Source organism: Lagopus muta, chromosome 7, assembly GCF_023343835.1.
Source record: "Lagopus muta isolate bLagMut1 chromosome 7, bLagMut1 primary, whole genome shotgun sequence".
NCBI classification, from domain to species: domain Eukaryota; kingdom Metazoa; phylum Chordata; class Aves; order Galliformes; family Phasianidae; genus Lagopus; species Lagopus muta.
In genome coordinates this window covers 22411379-22435206 of record NC_064439.1, presented here as the reverse complement: position 1 = coordinate 22435206, position 23828 = coordinate 22411379, and the positions used below count along the sequence as shown (strand labels likewise).

The following is a 23828-nucleotide window of genomic DNA, read 5'->3' as shown; positions in this document are numbered from 1 at the left end:
CTAGCAGCTGTGCTCTGTGCCAAACAGTAGAGCTGAAAAAGCTGCAGAAATGAAAATCATGCCTTAGTAAGCAGGAGATAAAACTATACAGGTTGATCACCATAAGCATTTTTTAAATGAGCAGTTGAACTTTACAGCTGACAAAGCAAAGACCGAGTGTGTGTTCCAGCTAGGCAGCTGAAAATATACACCGTGAAAAACAAGCATGGTTTTATCGCGTGGAACAGTTCGTCAGCGTGTGCTGCAGGCAGGGCGGGCTGCTCGACCCCGCCAGTGCTGCCCGCGTCAGCCACGGCGCGTTGGGCAGCGGCAAGGTACACCGTGTATGGTGGGAGGCCGGCCGGCCGGCAGAATCGCTGCGAAGCTTAATACAAAGCAGCCGCAAAACGGTGTTCGGCCTTCAACAGAGGGGCAGCGGTACGCGTCCAGCTCTGTGCCCTGAGAGCAGCCGAGAAAGCGCCGCGGCCGCCGCCAGCCCCGCTCCCAGCCCGAGCAGCGCTCCTGCTGCGCGCGTGCGTAACCGCTCCTCGGCGCCGCGCGGAAGGCACCGCGGGTTGCCGCGGCAACGGCCGGCCGCCCTGAGGGAGCTGGCTCCGCGCTGCGCCTGCTGCTCTGCTGGCTGAGGCGGGACGGGCCGCTCCGGAGGCAGGCGGGAGCGGCTCCGGCTTAGCAGTGTTCGTGCCCGCGGCGCGGGGTAGGCGGTGTTGCTCTTGAGGAGGAGGACCCACGGGTGGGCATGGGCTGCTGCGACTGCCGCTGCTGCTGCTTGCAGTGAGCGGGAAGAGTTACTCTGAAAACACGGGGGTTCCCCCCGTCGTTAGTAGCTCAAGTTGGGTGTGCTTTAAAACTAGGGAGCAAAAAGGTAAGTCTGTCTGAGGGATGCACGTTTGAAGACTTAGCAAGAAGCGATGTCTCTGGAGAAGGAAGAAGATGACGTTCCGGGGGGTCTGAACGCAGAACTGAAAAGCTTTCGCGGCACTGCTGACGGTGCCAGGGAAGAGTCCTTACGTTTGTCAGAGACTGCTGGAGTAGCTGACCCAACTATGGAAAGTTTGAGTGAAATTTCACAGGAAGGGCCTCAAGCAGATCTGGAAGGCCATAGAAAGACTGAAAACGTCCCAAGAAGTGATTTACCGGGTAAAAGGAATGAGTTTGAATCCTCCACTGAGATAAACAGTCGCACAGCGCCTCAGGCTGTCTCTGAAACAGGTGTGAGAAAGCACATGTTGAAGTCAGCTGACAAAGACATTGGAGAGCTAAAGCCAGTGCTTGCAGGGGCTGTCAGAGGAGATGGCAGACCAGGCTTGTCACCATCAGCAGTGAATGCTGAAAGTGCTGGAAGCGGATCAACATTTTTGTTGCCTGCTGAAGAAAGGAGTTTCACACTTAGACTGAGTGATAAAGGGCTCCAGGACATGCCTCAGTCTGCTTCCGAAAGCCAAAATGTAAAAACCTTGCTCTTACAGAACAACGAAATAAAAACGCTACGCTTAAATACAGTTAACCTTTCTAATCTGGAGATCCTGGTACTTGAAAGAAACAGACTGACACTGCTGCCTCCAGAAATATCATTGCTTCATAAACTGAAAGTGTTAAATGTCAGTCACAACCGGTTATCGTGCCTCCCTGAAGAATTGCCCAAGCTTGTAAATATTAAGGAGCTCTTTCTCAATCACAACAGCATTGATGAATTTCCTTTTGCATTGAAAAGCCTTGAAACATTAGAGCTTGCTGGGAACAAGCTAAAAACTTTGCCAGATGCCATGATTGACATGAAAAACTTGAAGGTACTCAACATTGATTCCAATCAGATCTCAATATTTCCAAGAGTTCTCTGCTATCTTCCTAATCTAGTAAATCTCAGTTTATGTGAGAACTTCATTCAGAGTTTGCCGAAGGATATTAAAGAGCTCAAGAAATTACAAGAATTTTCAATTAGTCACAATAAGCTTTTATTTCTGGCTGTGCAGCTTTTCCAGCTGACAAAACTGAAAGGACTCAGAGCTGATGATAACAAATTGGAGTTTCTGTCAGATAAAGTGGAGAACTTGAGAGAACTTACGTTCCTGAACCTTTCAAAAAATTTATTCAAAAGCATTACAGATAATCTTTGCAACTGTACTATGCTGAAACATCTTGTTCTAGATGATAATCAGTTAACCCAGCTCCCTGCCAATATTCACAGACTTAAAAATTTAAAGGAGCTTTCTTTAAATGGGAATCAACTAAACTCGCTGGTTGAACAAATATCACATTTAAAAGAGCTCTCCAAAATAGAGCTTTCTGGAAACGTATTAACATACATCCCTGTCGAATTAAAAAGTTGTATAAGGATAACCGAAGCTGATCTCAGCAATAATAAGCTCTCTCAATTTCCAAATGCGGTGTGTGCACTATCTGATCTTAAATACTTAAATCTCAGTGGCAACTCTATTTCAGAATTAATACCTGGGATTTCTGATATTAAAGATTTGGAGCATCTAGAATTAAACAAGAATAAACTGTCTTCATTTTCTGCATGCTTGTGCAGCCTCACAAAACTCGTTTACTTGGATGTAAGTGAGAATGAAATCAATAGTATGCCAGCAGTGGTATCTGAAATGAAGGCTCTCCAGGTTCTTCTTCTGCACCACAATAAGTTTGACTCATTTCCTGAAGAATTGTGTTCTTTAAAGGGTTTAAAAACACTCGACATTTCAAATAATCAGATAAAGAATATTCCTTTAAAGATCAGCAATCTGGAAATGATTAAAGACTTAAATGTATCAAACAACCAGTTTGCATCTTTTCCTTCTGAAATATGTCTTCTTTCATCACTGGAGAAATTGACTGTGTGTCAGGTGAATGGGTTGAAGGTAAGAGAACGTTTCCTTAGGTTAGAAACCTTGTGTTGCGCAGATAGTCATGCTGGAAAATTAGTATAGACATTTTCCAAATGTATTAAAGCTCCTGTGTTTGAGTAGAGCAGAAAAAAAGCTTGTAAAGAGGAAAGTATATGTTTGTATTTACCAATTTTTAATACCAGAGCTGGACAAAATTCTGTTAGGATACACATACTTTTTATCCTAGTGTATGGGAACTGCTCAGTCACAGCCTGAACCTCTGATTGACCACCTGAGGCGAGCACTGAGTCAGCCATGGAGCACAGGTGAAGGCAATTCTCCTGTGCTGCCGGAAGGGGGGGAGCCTGGCTGCACCTCTCCCAGACCCATTTAAGAGCTGGCTACCAGTGGGGAAGGATCTCTTCTGGAGATCTGCTCTGGTGGAGTTTTGTAAGTGAGCCCAGGGTGTGGGTAAGCTTTCTATCTGTTCTCTTTTTGTTATTGTAATCTGCTTTGTCAAACTCTCTTGCTTATTTTGTAATTATAGCATCTTAATATTCATTGATTAATCTCTTAGCTGGAAATTGATAGATAAGCCTGCATCCAAGATTCCTCTGTTAAATGAACCAATCTTTCCAACTGTGTCATACTTCTTACAAGTTCATTGAACTTTCACTAGCTCAAACAAGAAAAGCTGTATTATTTCAGTGATTGCTTATAGCAGAGAAAATTGCTTCATGTTTCTGAAATCCAAAGTTTAATAACTTTGTTTAACAAATACTAAGGAACAGGTCAGAACAATCTCCTGAGGAAACATAAACCTTCTTTTCCAATTAACAATGCGGGTTAGTGGTTGTCATGGATAGAGTGGAATTGCTCTTATTATCAGTTGAAAACAAAGAAAATCTCTTTCTGAAGCAAATGCACAGCGCTTGCCTCATTCATGTTAAAAGTCAAGCATTTTAATCTCTTCTTTCACCTGAGTTTGCAAAATCAGCTTTACAGAAAAGTCTCAGGTTTGTTCGTATGATTCCAAGTATGGTTGTATCTTCCAAGGGATTACTTCTCTCAGACCCAAAAAATCTGCTATCATAGTCTTGTTTCCACAATAACTGGAGAACAGTTAAAGTTCCTAAGGGAACAGTGCAAATTAGAAAAGACCAAGGGATGAACAGAACCAAAATGAAAAAAAAAAAGTATTTTTTCTTTTTTTTTGTTTTAAATGTGTTGAGTGTTCTGAGAGGGTAAAATCTTTCATCAATGATAGTAATGATGAAAATAATCACTCTTGAAGTTCCATCAATAGAGGCTTGGCTTTTCAATTGTCATTCTATCATTATGCCTTAGGAATTTTGCTGACAAATTCTGTGCTTGGCAGCAATATTTTTATTGGAAAATACTAAATGAACTTCCACTAGAATAGAAGTTCAGAACTTTTATTGTTGGAATTAAATTAAGGAATGTACTTTTGCTTGCAGGAAAGTTACCTTTGAACTTTTTACAGAAGAGAAATAGTTGTATATAAATGAATGAATTGTGTTCTTATTTTGATCAGTTAACTAAAATTCCAGAGGAGCTTTCCAAACTGGTTTCCCTCAGGGAGCTTGACATATCTCATAACGCGTTAAAGGAAATGCCTGACAGCATAGGGGAACTGAAGTTTTTGGTCCATCTAATTGCAAATAACAATGAGATCAGCCAGCTCCCCAGATCTATTACATCGCTAAGAAGTCTGCAGCACCTTGACCTTAGTGGTAAGTATCAAGCATTCAACCCCTTCATTTTTCTGTCGTGTGCAAGACTGACACTTTTCTGTTGCAAAGAATGTGTATCTGTGTGTCCAGATGCCCGCTCAGTACCACTGATACAACACAGTCTGTTGTCCTTTTTTGGTGGCTGATTTACTGGGTTGTCAAGTGGCTGTTAGAGATGTGATGACAGAGATGGGTGTGAAGCAGAGCTGCACAACATGTTCTCAGTTATATCACAGCAGCACAGCTGCTGTGTTCCACGTTGTGCTTAATTCACCTTGAAGCTCAATGGCTCTCTTGTGCAGAGAGAGGAACAGAGTCTTGTTTGTCTGGGAAAGCAGTGTGTTCACCACGAGCTGAGGTATCCCAGGAAGTGATCCCTCCTGCCTACCTGCTGTGCTTCACAGACAGCTGGGCTGCTTTGCAAATGTATTCAGATATTTTCTGACTGAAATAATTTAAAATCCTATGGACAAAGGATGCTTTTTTTTTTTTTTTTTTTAGATGAAATTAAGGATGCTTATGTATTTCAACAGAAAATCGACTGAGATATTTGCCTGCTGGCCTTCGTCACCTTTATTTGCTGAAAGACATAAACTTTGATGGAAATTCTCTGTTTGAGCCACTACAAGATATCTGCAAAGGAAAGCAATTACATCCCATTCTGTGCTATCTGGAAAGTGCTAATGAAAGAGATGGTATGTTAAAAACATACACGGGTATTTCTGTGCATTAAAGGTAGCTCCAGCAGCGGCTGTTGAAACTCCATTGCTTTCAGAAGGCAGTATCATTATTAGTTCTATTTCTGTTCCTCACTGACTTCTGTTACTGTAGGCAATATTGAGGTGATGGTTAGTGTGATGTTGTACTGCACGGGCATAACAGAAACAAGATTTATATTTTATTATTGCATGGCTCACTGATAAGAGAACTGCTTTAAGAGCTAAGATGATATTGTTCCATTAGGACTCTTATCAGAAATGGAAGCTGACAGCTTAAAACTGAAATCGAGATCTTGAGTTTTGTATTCAAACCAGAAAGCCAGACACAGTTAAATAAAATACACAAGCTTAGGGTTACCTCAACTCTACCCATCACAGAGGCAATTTGTAGAGATTAGAATAGCATCTTCCTCCTTTCTTAACTTCCCTAGCTCTTTTTCAGCTCTTGAGAACGCAAAATCTCAATATCTACCTATATCCTGACTTCTCTGTGGCCTTCCTACCCATCATTATCGAGCATGGTATGCTGAAGGCCTATCAGATGTTATCCTTGTGCTGTACTTGCTTTTGACTAAAACGTTGCTGCCTTACTCGCTGCCCCTCAGGCAGGAGGCGCTGCCTGCCTGCAGTTACACTCCTGGTCACTGGGAGGCAGTCCGGTGCCCTCATTCCCGTTGCCGATTTTCGATGTTGAATCGTATTCCAGCACGCCCTGCTATTATCCTCGACTGGAGGGAGCGCTGCCTGTTTCATGGAGCAGAGCCTGTTTCACGCAGCGTTCCCTGACGCCGCAGTGATTCGGCTGAACCCACAGTAGTCCTTTCACAACCTGATTATGATCAAAGAGAACAAAATATTTGAATCACTGCTTCACCTTAAGCAGTATAAACGCTGTAAACTCTTGTCAGTTGTAACACTTGTTTTTGGTCAACAGAAGGGAGAGAAAAAATGGTATTCTTAGCATCCATGAGCAGTTCAGGTATGTGCAGGTGTTCTGACAATCTGCTTCACTCTCACCTGATGGTGAGCAGAGCTGTGAGGCAGTTGATTACTGTAAAAAGCTTTCTCAAAGCTGTAGCTCCCCCAGCTTGCTCTTCCTGTAACTCATGGTGTATGTTCTGGAAGCACACCCTGCTCTCCCACCTCAAACAAAGGGAGCTTGGAGCTGTGCTGCTTCAAACTGAAAAGAACGAAAAGCTCCCAAACTTCTTCCCAGCAGGGTTGTCAGGGAGACAGACCTGAAAGACCATTGCCCAGAAATGACGATGGTGGTCTGTCCACCAGGATGGAGACATCACCTTGGAAATGGAGTTTGGGAGTTAACGAAATCCCAAAGCAGATTAGCATTATTTACAAAACATCTGATAGAAAAGATACACGATTCTGTATTATTAATTACACGTTTTATGTGGTTATATTTAGAGAAAATATTGCGCAAGATGATAGAAATGATTGCTGGCAATGTTCCTTCTGAAGATTTTGAATTCTTCTGCCAGAAACTACAGCTTGGTCAGACTGACATCAAGGCTCTGCAAAATACCAGGTTAGGGACAGCTGTTTGTAACTGTACCTTTTCATTTTATGTTTCCCATTTCCCTTTTCATTACGATGATTACGATGTTATGGAGTTAACACGCAGTATTTTGATTACAGAATTCACAGTGCTTCTGTTAAATACAGATTATGTGTATCTGTGCAAAATGTAGTAACTATCTACAAATCTTTTATTTTCTCAGATGTTTACTTCACAACTTTTTCCCAAACAGGGCTCTTAAGTTGAAAGAGAAAATCACCAAGGCGCTGGACATCTGGATCAGTGAAAACCAAGCCCTAACTTATGGTGAAATGATAGAGAAACTGATCAGAATGCTGGTAATGACAGGCATGCATCATCTAACCAGCAAAGTGAAAGCTTTAAAGCTGTGTGCACAATCGGTGACGTTCTAAACGTGTGATGTACAAGCAGTACTTATGAAGGGAACAAAGGTTTGTCTTGTCATTCTTTTTCTTCTCCCATTAATTCTTATCACATGATCACAACATCATCATAAGAGCTCAGTGTGTGTTTAGAAAACATTCATAATCTTAGATTCTTTTTTTTTAAAGATCGCTTGTTTAAAAAAGAATCAAAAATGCACTTCCTTATTTCTAATGTGAACTAATTGTTAGAAAGTGTGTGTCAAACTGATGAAAACTTCAGTAGACTTGAGTGAATCTATCACATCAAGTTACGTTAGTCACTGCTGGGGTTTCCTTGTTTAAATTCCTGAATGGTGTTTCTGAGCGGAAACAAGCTGTATGTTTGTGGTTTTGACATGTCATTCAGCACCAATTCTAGAGTGTTTTCTGAGGATGTATGAAAATAGGGGCAGCTTTCTGAAAACGTGCAGCAGGCACTAAGCTCCAGTGCTGTGTTACCGTTCTGGCTTACCAGTATGCAGAGCAGGAAGAGATGTGCTGTTTGTTTCCCAATTAGTGCAGCATATGGGAGCTTTGATTTTCAAAATAGGGAACTGTGAGTCCAGGATAACACATCTGTATTGTCCAGACAGCTGTGTTGTCACAAATGTGATATTTGTGAGTGTGATGTTCTCTGTCTTCACCATAATTCTGCACCTGTGTAGATTAAAGGTAGCAGCTGAACGTGGAAACTGCACTTGTTTGCTTTGAAGGCCTGCCTCAAGAATGAAGAAAGTATCTGTCAGTGAAGATTATGAGAGCTCAGGTCTGGGAATAGTTCCTGGTGCTCACATTACCATTTTCGTTTGGAACAGCGCTGTGTCAGTGCATCCAGTGGCTGCACCCACCTTGTTTTGGTTCTCAGTGTGGTTGTGCCTGACTTCAGGATGTGACCCTACCATAAGCTGTGCTGAGGAGTTTTTCCAAATGCATGCCTGGCACCATGGAATATCAGCAGCGGAGTGCTGTGTTTTTTATAACACCCCCACCGGCTCAATCTCACCCTACACCAAGACCAAATGCTCTCTGCCTCCCTCAAGTTGTCCTTGGGACCTTCTCTTGCCCTGGGAGACCGCAGCCTCACAGCCCTCTCCTCGCCTTCCTTATCTGTACCATTTGCTGCTTCCTGTCCCCTTCCTGGACTTTTTTTATTTTTTAAATCTGCCCTTTCCTACTGCCCATGCTTGGAGAGGAGACGTTCACCCTTTGTCCCCAAGAGCCAAGCAAGAGTGGCGGCTGGCAGCGCCAGGACAGGGCTGCGGAGCATCGTTACAGCTTTCAGACAGTCCTTCGAGCCCTAGCGCACACAGCACCCATCGCATCCCTGCTGCTACGGCCCGCACAGCAGCCGGCGCAGCGCACTGCCCGCACCCCGGGCACCGCCCGCCCCCGTCTCCTCCGGCGCCGCCGCCGCTCCCGCCCCGCCCCGCCGCCCGCCCAATGGCGCCCGTCGCAGCCCGGCCGATGCCGTCACCCCGTGGCGCGCCGCCGCCCATTGGCCGGTCCGCCGTCAGTCGTCACATGGGCAGAGATCAGCCCAGCGCCGTGGCTGGGCCGGCCGGCTGCGGGCACGCCCCCGTGGTGCGCGGTAGCGGTTCGCGGTCGCCATCGGTACCGGCACCGGCCGAGCGCGAGGCGATGCTGAGCCTGCTGGAGGTGGGCGGCAGCCTGCTGGAGCGGGCCGCCGTCGGCAACCCGCTCTCCCTGTTGCTGGCCGCCTCCGCCTTCGCGCTCAGCCTCGGCTACCTCTTCCAGCTGGGATACCGCCGCCACGTCGGGGCCGGCCGGACGGTAGGCGCTGGGCACGCGGGGAGCGGGCGGTGCGTCCGGTTACCCCGGGCGGGCCGTGTCGGGGCGCGGCCTCGGCCCCCTGTGCGGCACCGTGCGGAGCGGCCGCTGAGGGCCGCGGGCAGCGCCTCCCGGCGTCTGCCGTCTGTCCGTTGCGGTACTCTCTGGCGTCGCTCTCGGAGCGGGAAGGCGGGTCGGCGACCTGGCCGAGTGGTTTGAAAAGCAGCCTGGCCTTCTTGTAAAAGGTCGTGTCGATCGAAGTCGCTTTTTTCACCGAAGATCTTGGACAGAGTGCGTGTGCAACTCTTGTGGCTGAACACAGTGCTGTGTTACTCTGAAGAAAATTCAATATTTGCTTTTCTTTCCTCTGCAGAACCACCCTCCTCACATCCCCTCAAGCATCCCGTTCCTCGGACATGCCGTAGCGTTTGGAAAGAGCCCTATTGAGTTTCTGGAAAATGCCTATGACAAGGTGTGCTGTCCTGGGTGGCTGAGCAGTGCCAAAGCGTTGCTGTGTGCTTGTTGGGATCTGTTTACAGTCAGTGAATTCCCTCCTGTTTCCTCAAATATGGAATATGAAGTGTGCAGGAGGTTGTGGCTTTTTCACATCTTGTGTGCAGTGCATTGGTGTTACAGAAGTAGTTGTGTTCTCTGAAACAGCTCCTGTCTTTAAAAAGTCTTTGGGTAATGCTCAGAGTTGGATCACACACATTAAAAATCTGCATTCGCGGTGTTATTTCTTGCTTTAATTGGAAACTGTTAACAGTGCTGATCAGTGCTCTGTGCTGATGTGTCTGTGAGCAGGCTGGGATGGAGCTGACCCCTCTGCAGGTGACTGCATGAATGTTGAGGTCCTCAGTTCTACCAGAAGAGTGGGGTATAGAATCCCAGAAATTGGAATAGCCTCAAAGAAATGGACTAAGGCAGTAGAGCCTTAATTCTCTCCAGCAGAATAAGATGCACCAACATGTTTTACCTTGTCTAAAATGTCCAAAGTCATAAGCTTAAATCCCAGCTTGATTAACTTGGAGAAAGACAAATTCAGTTGTGGGAATCTGCTGGAGGTGACTTTTAAATATTAAAATCTTACATTATCAGTGCATAAGTGCAGACCCAGTCTTTTTTCCAAAGCAGTGTGCGTTGGTTTCTGGAGCCCGCGTGTCTGGTGGTCTCTCTATAGTAGTTTTTAATTTCCGTTTTGAAACTTAATGATCCTACATCTCACAAGATTACAGTTATTAATTAGACTTATTACTGATGTGTTATTTTATATTGAGAACAGAATTTAGATATGGCTTAAAATGTTTCTATTTTAAGCAGTTTATATGTGTTTCTTAGGAGAAGTGATTTGTAGAAGCTTGTAAAGAGATCACAGAGATAACGACTCCGTGATTTGTGTTCCTATTATTTAAAACAAACGGGTGTTTTTTCCTCTCAGTATGGACCTGTGTTCAGTTTCACTATGGTTGGCAAGACGTTTACGTACCTGCTGGGCAGCGATGCTGCTGCACTGCTGTTCAACAGCAAAAATGAAGACTTGAATGCAGAAGATGTGTACTCCAGACTGACTACACCAGTCTTTGGAAAGGGGGTGGCTTACGATGTCCCTAACGCGGTATGTATTTACGTAGAAAATGAGCAGAAAACGAGGGTGGCTCACATTCTGACTGACAGCTGTGAGCCCTTGGCTCTGTATGATGGGCTTGAGATTCTGGCAGAAGGCATGGTGTGGTTGAGAGTTCAGTTGGACGATCCAGCCTGAATGGCAGTGAACAACTCAGCCTTACTGTCCATTAGTATGGATGCTGCTTTTTGTTTTAGAGACTGTCTAATCCCACCATTGAGGAAAACTAACAAGTGAGTGTTTTGTTTTTTTTAATTCCCTTATAGCCTGTCACTGACTACAGTTTCCTTTTCCCTTATGAGCAACATTAGGTCTTCCTTCTGTTAGAGCTCTGAGTGATGATTTCTCATTTCTGTCATATTTAACCTCTATGTGAGACTAGTGATTTGACCGTAGGCACCATAAAGCTTGTCTCACTAGGACAGAAGTCAGCCTGCGTGTTTGCAGAGTACAGCCTGCCTTCATCTGGAATTAAAGTAGCCGTGCCACATAGCATTGCTTCTGAGAGGAGCGTTGGCTGTTCTCATGCTTATGCGTGTTGTCTGGAACCACGAACTGCAGAATCCTGTCTGCTCTTCAGTCTGAAAGTGTCTTTTGGTTATGTTCCAGAAGAACCACCCCCTAGAGTTGACTACTTGTTTGAATATCAGTTGTGACTGATAATGAAGTCTGATGATACGCATTGTTTATATGTCAGTTCAGATTCCCTCTCTGTCTTCTCCCTCCAAACTTCTTGCAGCATGTTTTTGGGAGGCAGTGCACTGATAGGGTGTGTTCTTACCGTATGCTTTCCATCCAGATAAGAGATGGGCTGCCATGTTGCAAGGGAAAACATGCCTGTGCCACTGCTCTGCCAGGGTGTGCCCACTGCATTCTGAAAATGGAATTACTGCCAAGCAGCCTTTCTTTTATGCTTTTTGTTTTGTAAATAACTTTACACTAAGTGTAGAGCTCTTGGTGGGAAGACAATCCTTGGTCAGTTGTCCATGGTACTGTACAGCTCTGTAGGACAAATACTCTGATCTATAACTAAGACTTAAAAATTAATTGAATAATTTTCTGAGTAGATGTCCTATCAACCCATTTGATGGTTTTCGTCTACTAGTGGGCTTTTTACAGTACCTTTCTTAGCTATGAGTCTATCTGCAGAAAAAATGTGGAGAAGGGTGTAAAGCTTCCCTAGCAAATAGCTTGCTTCGTGCTGCCAGGTCAGGCTCCTGGGCCTTCTTAAAGCAAGGTGCATCTCAAGGCCAGTGTGAGGTGTTTCTGTGGGAGAGGAGGAGGATGCTCTGTTGTACTCTAAGTCCTAATTTCCTTTTTACTCTGATATGTTTTTGTAGTACATATGAAATGAGTTTATTAATCACGTTAATACGATGAATGTTTTACTGATTGTTTCTCCTTTGATTCCTCTAGGTATTTTTGGAACAGAAGAAGATGCTCAAAACTGGGCTAAACATTGCTCAGTTTAAGCAGCATGTAACTCTGATTGAAGAAGAAACAAAGGAATATTTCAAAGCCTGGGGAGAGAGTGGAGAAAGAAGTAAGCAACATCAGATGCATTGTTACTTAGACTTTCCGGGAAGGAATGAAGGCTGATGCCGGACGCAGCAGTATGTTTTTGTAAATGTTTTGCTGCAATGTTAGAAGAGCTGTAGGGCAAAGCTCTAACATCAGAACACACCAAACACAGGTTTTGTTTCATCAGATTTAACGCTATTGGAGAATAAAGGTGCTCAGAAAATCATTGACAGGAACAGAGGACAATTCTGCTTCTTTGCTGAGTCTGACAGTAGAGAGCATACGCGTTGCCTGGCTGAATCATGCTGATTTTGCATGCTGTGAATCAGTTCAGCCTGTTGGGTAGTTCCTTAAAAAGACACAGCTCTGACTTCCTGGAGCCTGTGTCAGAGATCTCAGTTGTTATCTGCAGAGCGATAAGGTGAGCTTAGTGATGTAAGTGCATTTCCTTTCCTCCCCACCCATGTTTCCCAACTAGTCACAGCCCATCAGTACTGTTGCAAGCCTGCAATGATAGAAATACTGAGAAATAATTCAATAAGCTGCAAAACTACTTATTTACACATGGATTTTGGATTTCAAATTTAACTTTTTCTGTGACTTCGTGTTTGTTAAGGGTTGAGCTTGTGCTGCATGGTTTACTTTGGAAGGGGTAGCAGCTTTCCTAGAAAAAGCTCTAGAAACAGTAACTTAGAAAACAAGTTATTGAAGTCAAGTAATGTAATTAAAATGTTACTCGTTGAAAGACCTGATTAAAACCACGGAAATTCAAAATGAAATACTTCCTTTTATGGGGAAAGCAAGCTAAAACTCAGTTTTAAATTGTTAATGTATGTATGGTGGTTGTTTGCTTTTCCCTTCTACAAGATTTGAAGTGATGATCTGTAAAATGTAACATTTTGCCTAAAGTTTATCTCCAGTAACGTTTTTTCCACATCTTTTCTCAGACCTGTTTGAAGCCTTTTCAGAACTTATCATTTTGACAGCAAGTCACTGCTTGCATGGGAAAGAAATAAGAAGCTTACTAAATGAGAAGGTGGCTCAGCTGTATGCTGACCTGGATGGGGGCTTTACTCATGCTGCGTGGCTTCTGCCATCCTGGCTACCTCTGCCCAGCTTCAGGTACCAGGAAGAAGATTGTAGCAATTTGAGCATTTCATCTAAACCTCTTCTTTTCTTTCTTTCTCCCCTATTTTTTGTTTTGAAGCTGTCTCAGACATTCCTATAAATCCTTACAAGGATTTCATGTTGTTTCTTACGAAGTTGCTAACAGAGGTGATCTGAATTGCAGGCGTCGAGACCGAGCGCACAGAGAAATAAAGAACATTTTCTACAAGGTTATCCAGAAGCGTCGGAGTTCTGAGGAGAAGGAGGACGACATGCTCCAAACTCTACTTGATGCTTCATACAAGTAAGCAAAGTGGGGTTGGGGACTCGTAATTTACAGGAAAATAAATAGATGTTTTACTTCAGCTTGGAGCTGTTTAGAACATTCTGTCAAAAACAAGAAACATTCTCATGGCCTGCATTCCTCATTGCCAGCAGTTGATCCTAGTGGTGTTCTTAAAAACAGACTGAAAAATCTAATTATAAATGCTAACCTTGACTTCTGAGATCGTTATCAGTGGTCATAAGGCTGCTGCTTCCACTTTCTTTCTTGTTGCTGGCTTTCTGTAATGATTTTCTTCAAAGCTCCCAGGGACTTTGCCCACCATGGTTCTCTTTTTTGCCTACCCCTAGACTTTTAGCTGCTGAATTTGGAGTGGGCAATTAATGAGGAGTAGAAAGAAGTAAATTAGGAGAAATTGTCAATGCTGCTGTAACTGGAAAGCTGGTTGAATGAAGCTCTGACTTAATCCCCTTTGATGTAGGGATGGCCGCCCACTGACAGATGATGAGATAGCAGGGATGCTCATTGGGCTGCTGCTGGCAGGGCAGCACACATCCTCAACCACGAGTGCCTGGCTGGGCTTCTTCATAGCCAGAGACAAAGCGATACAGGAGCAGTGCTATGCGGAGCAGAAAGCCGTCTGTGGAGATGATTTGCCGCCATTAACTTACGAACAGGTTTGTATGTTGCATCATTTCTGATGGATGTTACTGTGCTCTGGATACATATTTTTACCAATGGACAGTATGGCCGTATGTTTTGGGTTAGAATCATAATCTTCACAAGCAGTCTGCAGTGGCACTACTGGGCAGTGTCTCTGCTCCTCTTTCTCTGGAGTTACTTTTCAGCCTGCTACCATTTCTTTTTTTAATCAGCATTTACTTTGGAAACTGAAGTTCCTACAAGCTCTATTTAAAAAGTGAGCTGCATAAAGGAGGAATGGAATGTGGCATGATCTCTTTCTTTAGTTACGCATCAGAAGGCACTTGTAGGACAGGTTAGTCAGATGGGCAGCTAGGCAGATAGGCAGCTAGTTGTAATTGAATCCAAGGGAAAATTGTCAGGGTAGCAAATGAAGTCCATGTAAATAAGAGCCGCTTATTCTTTAGTTATTTACTTCTAAATGGCGTAAAATAATAATTGAATGAACTCAGCTGTATTTTGATATTAATTTTCTTTATATTTGCAGCTCAAGGATCTCAGCTTGTTAGATCGCTGCCTAAAAGAAACCTTAAGGCTGAGACCTCCTATCATGACCATGATGAGACTGGCCAAAACTCCACAGGTGGGTGCACTTTTTGGATCTAACTTCACTTGTGAGATCTCCCTGCTGGCTTTTATGACTGACTGGGCAAAGTCCCGCACAGCCTGATCTGCTCCAGCCCCTTGCAGCTCTGCTGACAAGGGCAGCAAGGCAGCAGAGACCATGGGAAATGGTACATCGTACTTGAGACGGGCATTCACTCTGCCATTGTGTGAGAGCTTCAATCCCATAGGAGTCTCATCTCGTGCCCTGGTGTTCTTGTGGTTATCTTCCATTTGTTGCTTTTTGGTCAATGGAATTTCTTTGTGGCTCTTAAGTCACCAGCATGTAAGTGATTTTGATGTAGTCTTTATCACAGCAAGGAGATCATCCAGTCCAACCCCCTTATGAAGCAACTTCCTACAGTAGATTACACAGGAAAGCGTCCAGCTGGGTTTTGAATACCTGCAGAGAGGGAGACTCCACAACCTCTCCGGGCAGTGTGTTCCAGTGCGTGTTACATGTTTGAAGTGAAGTTTTTCCATGTGTTGGTATAGAACTTCCTATATTCCAGTTTGTGGCTGTTGTCCCTTGTTCTGTCAGTGGGCACCACTAAAAAGGGCCCAGACCTACCCACTAGAATCCCACCCTGCAGATATTTGCAAGGACTGATAAGATCCCCCTCAGTCCACTCCAGGCTGAACAGCCCCAGGTCTCTCAGCCTTTCCTCACAAGGGAGATGCTCCAGACCCCAGTTGTCTGTGCAGCCCTCTGCCAGACTCTCTGCAGTAGTTTCCTGTCTGTCTTGAACTGGGGAGCCCAGAACTGGACACAAGGTGTATTCTGGTGCTGCTGGGCAAGAGAGAGTGATGGGCCAGCACACAGCTCAGGTGGAAAAAGCAGCAAAAGCATTTCCTTTAGTAGATACCCTCATTGCCCCCATCTTTCATGTGGGTGAAAAGGAGCAGTTGTGTGTTCTGACAATAAGTAGCCCCAGAGGAGAACATTGTGCAACTTTTAGAAAGAACTCGGTGTAGCTGTGGGCTGCTTCTTTATCCTGAAATGTACTGCTCTGGGTTTATTTTCCTATTGAAGGATAAAACAAGATGGGAGCTAGAGTTTAGAAAACTAATTTAAAACAACTAAATAACAACCCACAGAAAATAATCAGAGGCATAGTTGTTCTCTCTGAAGATGTGCAGAAGTGAATTATGGACACTTTCAGGTTGCAGAATAGCTGCTGAATGCCCACTTGGGTATATAGGAAGTCCCAGGTCCGCATCTCCCCTGGGGAAGGTGAAGTGCCACGTTCCCCTTCTAGCCATACTAACAGAACTGACCCTTTCTTCCAGCTGTCATTCTTGCTTGAGTTCTTAGTTTAGATCTGCCACTTACACGTGCTCTGCTGCATTGATTTTAAACTGGCCCAGCCAAAACATGTTTTGAAATTCCAGTCTAAGGATACAGAACTTCAGGTAATGCTTCCGGTGTAAGAACTGAGGAATCAGGTGTGTGGGCCTTGTCTCTGCCCTTGCAGACGGTCGCAGGATACAGCATTCCCCCCGGCCATCAGGTCTGCGTGTCCCCCACCGTCAACCAACGCCTGAAGGACTCCTGGAAGGACGCCCTGGACTTCAAACCTGACCGCTATCTCCAGGACAATCCGGCAGCTGGGGAGAAGTTTGCCTACATTCCATTTGGCGCTGGTAAGTAGCAGCGGCAGAAAGCAAGCAAGCATTTTGCCCAGCGGTGGCACACGACTCGGGCTGCTCCTCTCACCCTGCACTTCCCTGTGCTGCAACACATGCAGAGATTTTTCTTTTCTTTCTATTTCTGCCTCATTTTTTTTAGTATGAACGGGCTGTTAAAGAATTGAAGTCAATCATAGCGCCTGTGGCTGTTGCTCAGAGTAATAAGAACAAGAAATACTTACGTTAGCATTTATTTGACTTTATTCAAGTCTTTCAAAGTCATGGTAAAAAAGCCTCATAATATGAAAACATTTTAAGGCAGCGAAAATTTATGTAGAGATTCATAACTGCCAGAACAGTTTGCAAATCTGACCACGATACAGTTATAGTCAATGCCAGTTTTTGAACGTTAGAAACTCCTCCTCGGCGCTGCACAAATGGGTGCATTCTGCTGAAAACAGGACAACACAATCCCATTCAAAATGTTCCACGTTCTCTGCAGCGAAAGCTTTATGGAAACAAGATGTTAGAAGTGACACAATGGTCCGTCTGTAGGATCAGGGCCTCAGCCTGTTTAGAAAGAAGCAGTTCCAGTCCACGTGACGTTTTCCAGGTGAAGCTGCAGTCAGAGGCGATGGCATAACAAGGTGTTCTGATTGCTTGCTCTGGGTTTCCTCCTAGGCCGTCATCGCTGTATTGGAGAGAACTTCGCTTACGTTCAGATCAAGACTATCTGGTCCACTTTGCTTCGTTTGTACGAATTTGATCTCATCAATGACTACTTTCCAAGTATAAATTATACAACCATGATACATACACCTAATAACCCAGTTATCAGATATAAGAGGAGGGCACTGTAAGTTCTGGAGCTAAAACCTTGAATTGTACAAACTAACAGACTTCTGGTGAAATAATTGTGACGAAATGAATGGCAAATGGAAACTGTTCCATGTACTGTATAGAGACAGGCCTGCACCCTCTTTGCATCTGTTTTGTTCATTTCCCCACACCGTTTAGTGTTGCTGTGTGTAACTGCTTGTTCTACCAATTTCTTGGTGCTTTTATTGAAAGAAAAACTGTCTTCTATGTGTGTAACACTTCTAAGGTGTGCATGCCTCCCTCCCCCCTGGCCTTTAAGTGAAGAAATGTTTTTTAAAGCAAAGATTCCAGTTGATAGAAGAAAAAAAAAACCAACAGAAAAACATTAGACAGTTGCCTTTCCCCAGATGAGGAGGGGTATGACTGTACCTTACCTCTGTGCCCAACGACAGTAACTCCATCAGGTACAAAGGACTGAGGGCAATGCACATGCCCTGTTTTGAAACAGAATCACAGATTGAAAAGTGGCATTCTGGTTGCTTTGTGGAATTATTTGGAATTAATTATTATTACAAACTGTCACTGTGTGGCTGAGTAGAGGTGTCTGCAGCAGTGTTCATAGGGAAGTTCTGTAACTCAACAATTTAAATGTTTAACTTGGAGCATTTGTAAAATACTTTGCTTCAGGAAGCTACAAGTAATTTTCTAAAGTAAACTGTGAAAAGCAGCCATCTCTGAAAGCTTGGTGTAAGCATGGAAATAACAACAGGACGACAGCGCTAGTAAATAACACGTTCACCTGGAAAATAATCCATAAACGAAGTGAGATATCTGAATGCTGTTATGCTTTGCATTGACTCCTGCAGGATTGTTGAATAGTGTTTGGTTCACAAGTGGTGGTGATAAATGGTCTTGAGCTCCAGCTCATAGGAATTTTGATTAAAATTTGTAAAGAAACCTCTTGTGGAAGTTTCCTCTGCTTAACGCTGTCAGTTCTTAAATTCGTAACTACCAGAAAGAAAATGCATCTAAGTACACAGTTAGCTAATCATGCACAGAGCTTCCCCTCCTTCCCTACAGCGCTCCCTGAGGGAAGGGCTCACCCAGGCTGTCGGTTCTAACCCCGGTAAAACTGTCACAGACCTTTGTTTTCATATCAGTGACAGCGACTGAGGGAAAGGACACACAGCTCCTGCAGCCCCCAAAGGTACAGCCAGGAACTGCAGAAACCAAACCTACCCCTGTCCTCCTGTCAAGTAGCAGCACTTCTGTAATTGGTGACAAGACAGCTGCCACAGCCAGGAGGAGCATGCCTAGGAGTGAGGTTTTCAACCTAAATAAGGGAACGATTCTTCAATTTTAAGAACTTTCCAAGAGTAGAACACAGTTAAAAGCATGAAGTCATTTTTATTTCAGTACTTTGACAAAATACCCATAAAATTCAAAACTTCTACCATTACAAAAATAGGTCTCTACAAGTGCTATTCTGTCTGCACTGCCAGTAGCAAATATGAGGAGAGTTGTGTAACTTCAGTAGCCTTGCCAGAAAAAGTGCAAGTGAACTTCTCTGAACGGAGCTCAATGTAATTAATACACAAGTTTCATCTTTGCACCCCCTTGATAAATACACACTTCATAAGTTAATCATTTAAATTAGCATTCCACAAATATACATGTAATTTAATGATTCTTTTTTTTTTTTGCATGACCACGAATTGCTTATATACATAAATCTCCCATAACCCCAGTCTGCATGGGTGTGCCAGGATGGAACTGTATAGGATCGTACAGCCGTGTTTGTATTGGTCCCACCAGATACACGTTACAGAAAGCACAGAAAGAGCACGGGTTTACAGAAGGCATCAATCCATTGACATCACTGCCAGCCATGGAGTGGGCAGAGGGTATTATCTTCTCATAGCAGAGTGCAGCTGTGTGTATGAGGTGGACACTGTAAGACAGAAAGATTTGAATCAGAGCACGTGGAATAAGGAGCTGAGGGTTCACAACGGCGTCACTGTGATGAATGAGTGGGAAAGGTTTTATGCAGGAAATCATTTAAGAACAAATCTTCCAAGGACGGATTTTATGCTAAAATAAGACTTTACCACAGTAATTTCCATAACTCAGCCCCACCCTTTGTTTGATAAATCAGGCCCCACTGATTTTCTTGATTCCCTTTATAGCAAAAAAAATGATCATCTGCAGGACAAAAAGGCTGTCATTTCTATAATCCTAGTGATAGAAAAGAATTGCTCTTGCACCCCAACTCTCCAATCCTTAGGGTATGCTTTTCCCCACCTCACTTAACCTCTTAAAGAGACACAGAATTCTTATCACACATTTATGAGACTGGTGAAAATCAACGTGGCACCAATAAACTCCAAATCTGTTACTGAAGCACACCTCGGCAGGCCTCCCTTCAAAGAACTGGATCACGTTCTTTTCAGTGGGCTTGCTGCAGTACAGAATACCCTGCTGTTCAAGGCTGAAAGTGCCCCACACCAGACGTCTGTACACATCTCAGAGCCAGCACGTGCCTTCTAGCTTGGAACTGTGCCCCAACCCATACCTGACTGCACGCTCCCGAGCCGCCTTTGCAGTGCCTCCAGGCGGTGGATGTAATCTGTTAAAGCTCTTTCTGGATCATAGTTCTGCAGCTGAGAACACGCGAAAGAGACTGGGTTCAAGTCAGCCTGCATACTGTGGAACCTGGGGGTAGAAGAACACAGATGCTTTTCAGAACCAAAACGTCAGATCAAAAAGAATCAGCAGACATAGCAGGGCGCTGTAAGCAGAGAGGCCTGGCAGGGCGCGTGTCCGCTGCCTTGCCCACACAGCAGGCAGAACACCATGCCCACTGGAGTTCCCTGCCACTCACTGCTCCAGCCATCACAGAATCATTGGAGTAGGAAAGGACCTTCAAAGGCCATCTGGTCCAACTCCACTGCAGTGAGCAGGGAAACCTGCTGCTGCATCAGGTGCTCGGAGCCCCATCCAGCCTGACTTGTCTCCAGGGATGGGGCACCTACCACCTCTCTGGGCAGCCTGTTCCAGTGCCTCACTGCCCTTACTGTAAAACACTCATTTCTTATATTTTCCCTGGTCCTATCACAACACAGTGCCTCCCCTAGAAGAACCTCCTTGCCCAACTGCATTTTCGTTCCACTGCATCTGATCTGTTTCTGCATTTCTCTGGGAACAAGACTGCAAATTCCTACTGAGACTGCAGCAGAAGCCGTAGTAGATTTTCTATTAAGAAGCTTGTGCGAACAAGGACAGCCATCTGTATGGGATTCTGGCTTTCTTTGGTACTTTCTGTAAGTCAGAAGTGGCTAAAATAGATTAAATATCTTTTTTGTGTGAAGCACTATGATTGCCACAAACTGAGGTTACAGATGTTGAGGTGGTTCATATAAAAACAGAGATCCCAAATGACTCGAATCCAATCTGTGGGAAATCTCAGAGCCCACAGGCAGCTGAGGTTGGCTTCCCAAAGCCAAAACTGTGCAGATCACTTTCACCCAGTGAACAAATTCTGCCAAGAACACAGCAGCAGTCAGACAGAAACGCCTGCAAGCACTGGCCTTAATCAGGCAATGAGTAGGTGCACATCAAAGGTCTGAGATGCACTTGGTTATGTTTCCTTATGGAAAACAAATGTTAAAAGACTTCTGGCATCAGAGATTATGAACCTCATCAGTGACTGCTGACATGTTCGTGCAGCTGAACGGCGTTCTGATAGAGAATCGTTGTCTGAAACAGAACTCACTTTTGTTGAAAGTTTATAGGAGATCTGGGAGACTCCATATCTGATCGGGATCTATAGGAATGCCTTTGTTCTCCATAGAGATCCATGCCACTGGAGAATGAGTCAGGCCGCAATTCATTACCTAAAAGTAGAAAATCCAGTGTCTTGAAAACTAAAAAGCAAAGAAAGATGTAACACCTTATGCACATTACTGGGAATTGTAAGTGCAAGTTTTCTGTCTCCATTTTGCAAAAATGGGGTTTAGCAAGAAACAGGTTTTTTGTTGCCATTTAAAAGCAAGTGAAGTTAATTAAAAAGCAAGAGCAACAGTTTGCTGCTGGTCTAGAGCTTGAAAAGGGAGCTGCAGTGTAAACACACAGGACAGCCACTCCACACATCTCAGATTCCTCTGCCTACCCCTGCCCTTGGTGCTCCCTCTCAGAACGCAGGCCTCAAGAGAAACCCACAGATGCACGTAGCTGTGGTCTTACAAACACACACTGTTTGGGAAGTTGTCGGATTTTGTTTATAATCCCACCCACAAAAGTGCAAAAAAACAGACTGAAGAGACAGCAAACAGATCAGTGGTCGTGTCAGATGTTGAAACTTCCAGAAACCTGAGAAACAAGTAAATCCAATCAACTATGACAAAAAGAAGGGGGCACAGCAGCCCAGTTGTTGTACAAGACAATGCAAATCAAAGCCACCTACACTAAGCAGCAGTGTGATTTGAGAATAACATTTTTCAGTCGTTACCGGGCTACAGTTTACCTGCGTTCTGGCTAAAGACATCCCTATTGAGGCTTAAGATACCAGAACCCGTAACTCTTTGCCATCGACGAACCAGGAACTTCATTCTGGAATTGAAAAACAAAATAACCACAAACCTAAACTTCAGGCTAAAGGAAGCAATCATTTAAGCACATACTCTGCTTTTTATATTCTAGAAGGTGTAAGAATTTCTTGAAAGGCAAATAAAATTAATGGATGTGCATTGAAAACGTAACGATTAAGTAGAAAACTTCCTTACACACATCCCTAGAGCCTCTGCAAACTCTCTGCTGTCAAGTCATAGAATGGCCTGGGTTGAAAAGGACCACAATGATCATCTAGTTTCAACCCTCCTGCTAAGTGCAGGGTCACCAACCACCAGACCAGGCTGAACAGAGCCACATCCAGCCTGGATGCTTTCAGTTTATTCTCTGCTACTGCAGTGATTCCAGAGGTGCTGCATAAGGCAGAACAGACAGCAAATGGCTCATGCCATGCAGAGCAGGGCATCGGCATGTTCAATTGGCACTAGACATACTTTTTGCCCTGCTACATTCCCCACATTGTAACAGCAGAGTGTTATGAGAAAAAGCCCCACCTACAAGAGGTACGTAAATGAATGTGATTCACTACAGATTCAGTGCATGCATCTGTCTGAAACCGAACTTCCTCCAGCTTACCTTGAAATTGCAATGGACACTCTGACTGCAGAGCGAAATCTTGTGAAACCCTTTGAATGATGTGTGATGATCTCAAGGTCTGTGTAAGAGGGCTGCCCACCCATCCGTGCAATGAGGGCCAGTGTGGCTTCTTCACACTCCTGGAATCCACCCAGTAACAGCAGCAAGTATTTCTTCTGATAAATGAGAGCTTTCCGGAAGCTCTCAGCTCGGAGGTATTTGCCATAAATTCTCTACAAGATGGAAAAGAGAAGCAGCAGCATAAGCTCCAGGAATGATTACAATCACAACTTTTGATATGACAACTCCTCTAGCATTGCTGTGATTATTTACTGCTTGCTGTTATGGAGAAGCCTGTGCTACAGCTCACACCTGGTGAATGCAGTGTCATAATCTGAGGACCACCTGAGCAGCAAGAAATGGAGTACACCCAAAAGGACAATGCAGTGCTCACTTGTCATTCTTGGGGATAACAACTGACAGAGTTATGTATGCAAGGATGAAAACTTAAAATCCAAATTTAACATCTGTTCTGTTAGAAAAAGCAGAGTGAACTCAGAAAAAAACAGGCCCAAATGAACGTGACAACAAAACAAACTAGGCACAGTTATTAGGCAGGCAATAAAGTCTTCCTACCCTTAAGATAACATTTTCAGAATCTGATCCCAGTTCTCTGAGGAAAGCTTCACTCCGGAGTTCTGCTCTCAGCTTGGACAGCTCTGCATCTGCTTGTTTCAAAGATTTCTGCAGTGACAGCTTTTCTCTGTTCCAGTTTTCCTTCTCAGAGGCAACCAGCGTATCAATGTTAACTCCAAGATCTGACGAGTGTTTAGAAGACTGGAGGAGAAGAAACTGTATTTGAACCACACAGTTTGGAAAAGTTTGGTCGTGTCATTCTAGTCATTGCTTTGGTGGAGAGCTCATAAAAATACTGATTAAAATAACCAAGCATTTTTCCACAGAAAAGATCTGAGGTCCCTAGTGCACTGCAATGCACTGAGTTTGTAGCCTGTCCAACATCCTAGAAAAATACAGCCAAACCAAACTAATTCCCTGCAATGGACCAAATTAGCTCAGTGATGTTGAAGCTTTCTGGATCTATTTACTGCCCAGTTGGGTGATGAGATGCAGATTAAAAAGAGAAGCGCAAGGAATTCTTAAAAAAAGCCAAGAAAACAAAGGTGTTTAACATGAAAAACTTTACAGTAAACAGTGCATCAGGATGTCTTGACCATAGGACAAGAATAACTCACATCCATTTACTTTGTAGGAAGAAAGCTGCGAAAGACAGATAGC

The 23828-nt window shown here is 44.1% G+C and overlaps 2 protein-coding genes across 8 annotated transcripts in view; one reads left to right on the top strand and one right to left on the bottom strand.

The window, feature by feature from the left end:
* Window positions 1-588: 588 nt before the first annotated feature.
* On the top strand, window positions 589-17738 carry LOC125695635 (lanosterol 14-alpha demethylase). 3 transcript variants are annotated; one of them, XM_048950316.1, is made up of 14 exons: window positions 894-2855; window positions 4378-4576; window positions 5110-5271; window positions 6718-6838; window positions 7062-7167; window positions 9416-9514; window positions 10481-10657; window positions 12083-12209; window positions 13135-13309; window positions 13479-13598; window positions 14059-14254; window positions 14767-14862; window positions 16358-16526; window positions 17193-17738. In XM_048950316.1, the coding sequence occupies exons 1-14, from the start codon at window positions 909-911 to the stop codon at window positions 17369-17371; spliced, it is 3873 nt and encodes a 1290-aa protein (XP_048806273.1). In that variant the 5' UTR covers window positions 894-908; the 3' UTR covers window positions 17372-17738. The 3 variants fall into 3 exon arrangements, with proteins under 3 accessions (XP_048806271.1, XP_048806273.1, XP_048806272.1); XM_048950315.1 differs by lacking the exons at window positions 894-2855; window positions 4378-4576; window positions 5110-5271; window positions 6718-6838; window positions 7062-7167 and adding an exon at window positions 8803-9045; XM_048950314.1 differs by lacking the exons at window positions 9416-9514; window positions 10481-10657; window positions 12083-12209; ... (4 more) ...; window positions 16358-16526; window positions 17193-17738 and adding an exon at window positions 7920-8403 and having other exon boundaries at window positions 589-2855; window positions 7062-7281.
* AKAP9 (A-kinase anchoring protein 9) overlaps window positions 17689-23828 on the bottom strand; it is a 102117-nt gene continuing 95977 nt past the window's right edge. For all 5 annotated transcript variants that reach the window (XM_048950308.1, XM_048950309.1, XM_048950310.1 and 2 more), the window contains 6 exons: window positions 23169-23369; window positions 22533-22765; window positions 21853-21938; window positions 21103-21223; window positions 19903-20042; window positions 17689-19281 (listed from right to left, as the gene is read on the bottom strand). In XM_048950308.1, the coding sequence (XP_048806265.1) occupies window positions 19238-19281; window positions 19903-20042; window positions 21103-21223; window positions 21853-21938; window positions 22533-22765; window positions 23169-23369 (825 nt within the window). In that variant the 3' untranslated portion in view covers window positions 17689-19237. The remainder of the gene's footprint in view (window positions 19282-19902; window positions 20043-21102; window positions 21224-21852; window positions 21939-22532; window positions 22766-23168; window positions 23370-23828) is intronic.

Excerpts from the sequence above, each read along its gene's own strand:
- LOC125695635 (XM_048950316.1), top strand. The coding sequence starts at position 909 with ATGTCTCTGGAGAAGGAAGAAGATGACGTTCCGGGGGGTCTGAACGCA. Across the intron at positions 7,168-9,415 it reads AGAAACTGATCAGAATGCTG|AACCACCCTCCTCACATCCC; the intron begins GTAATGACAGGC and ends TTTCCTCTGCAG. Across the intron at positions 16,527-17,192 it reads CTACATTCCATTTGGCGCTG|GCCGTCATCGCTGTATTGGA; the intron begins GTAAGTAGCAGC and ends GTTTCCTCCTAG.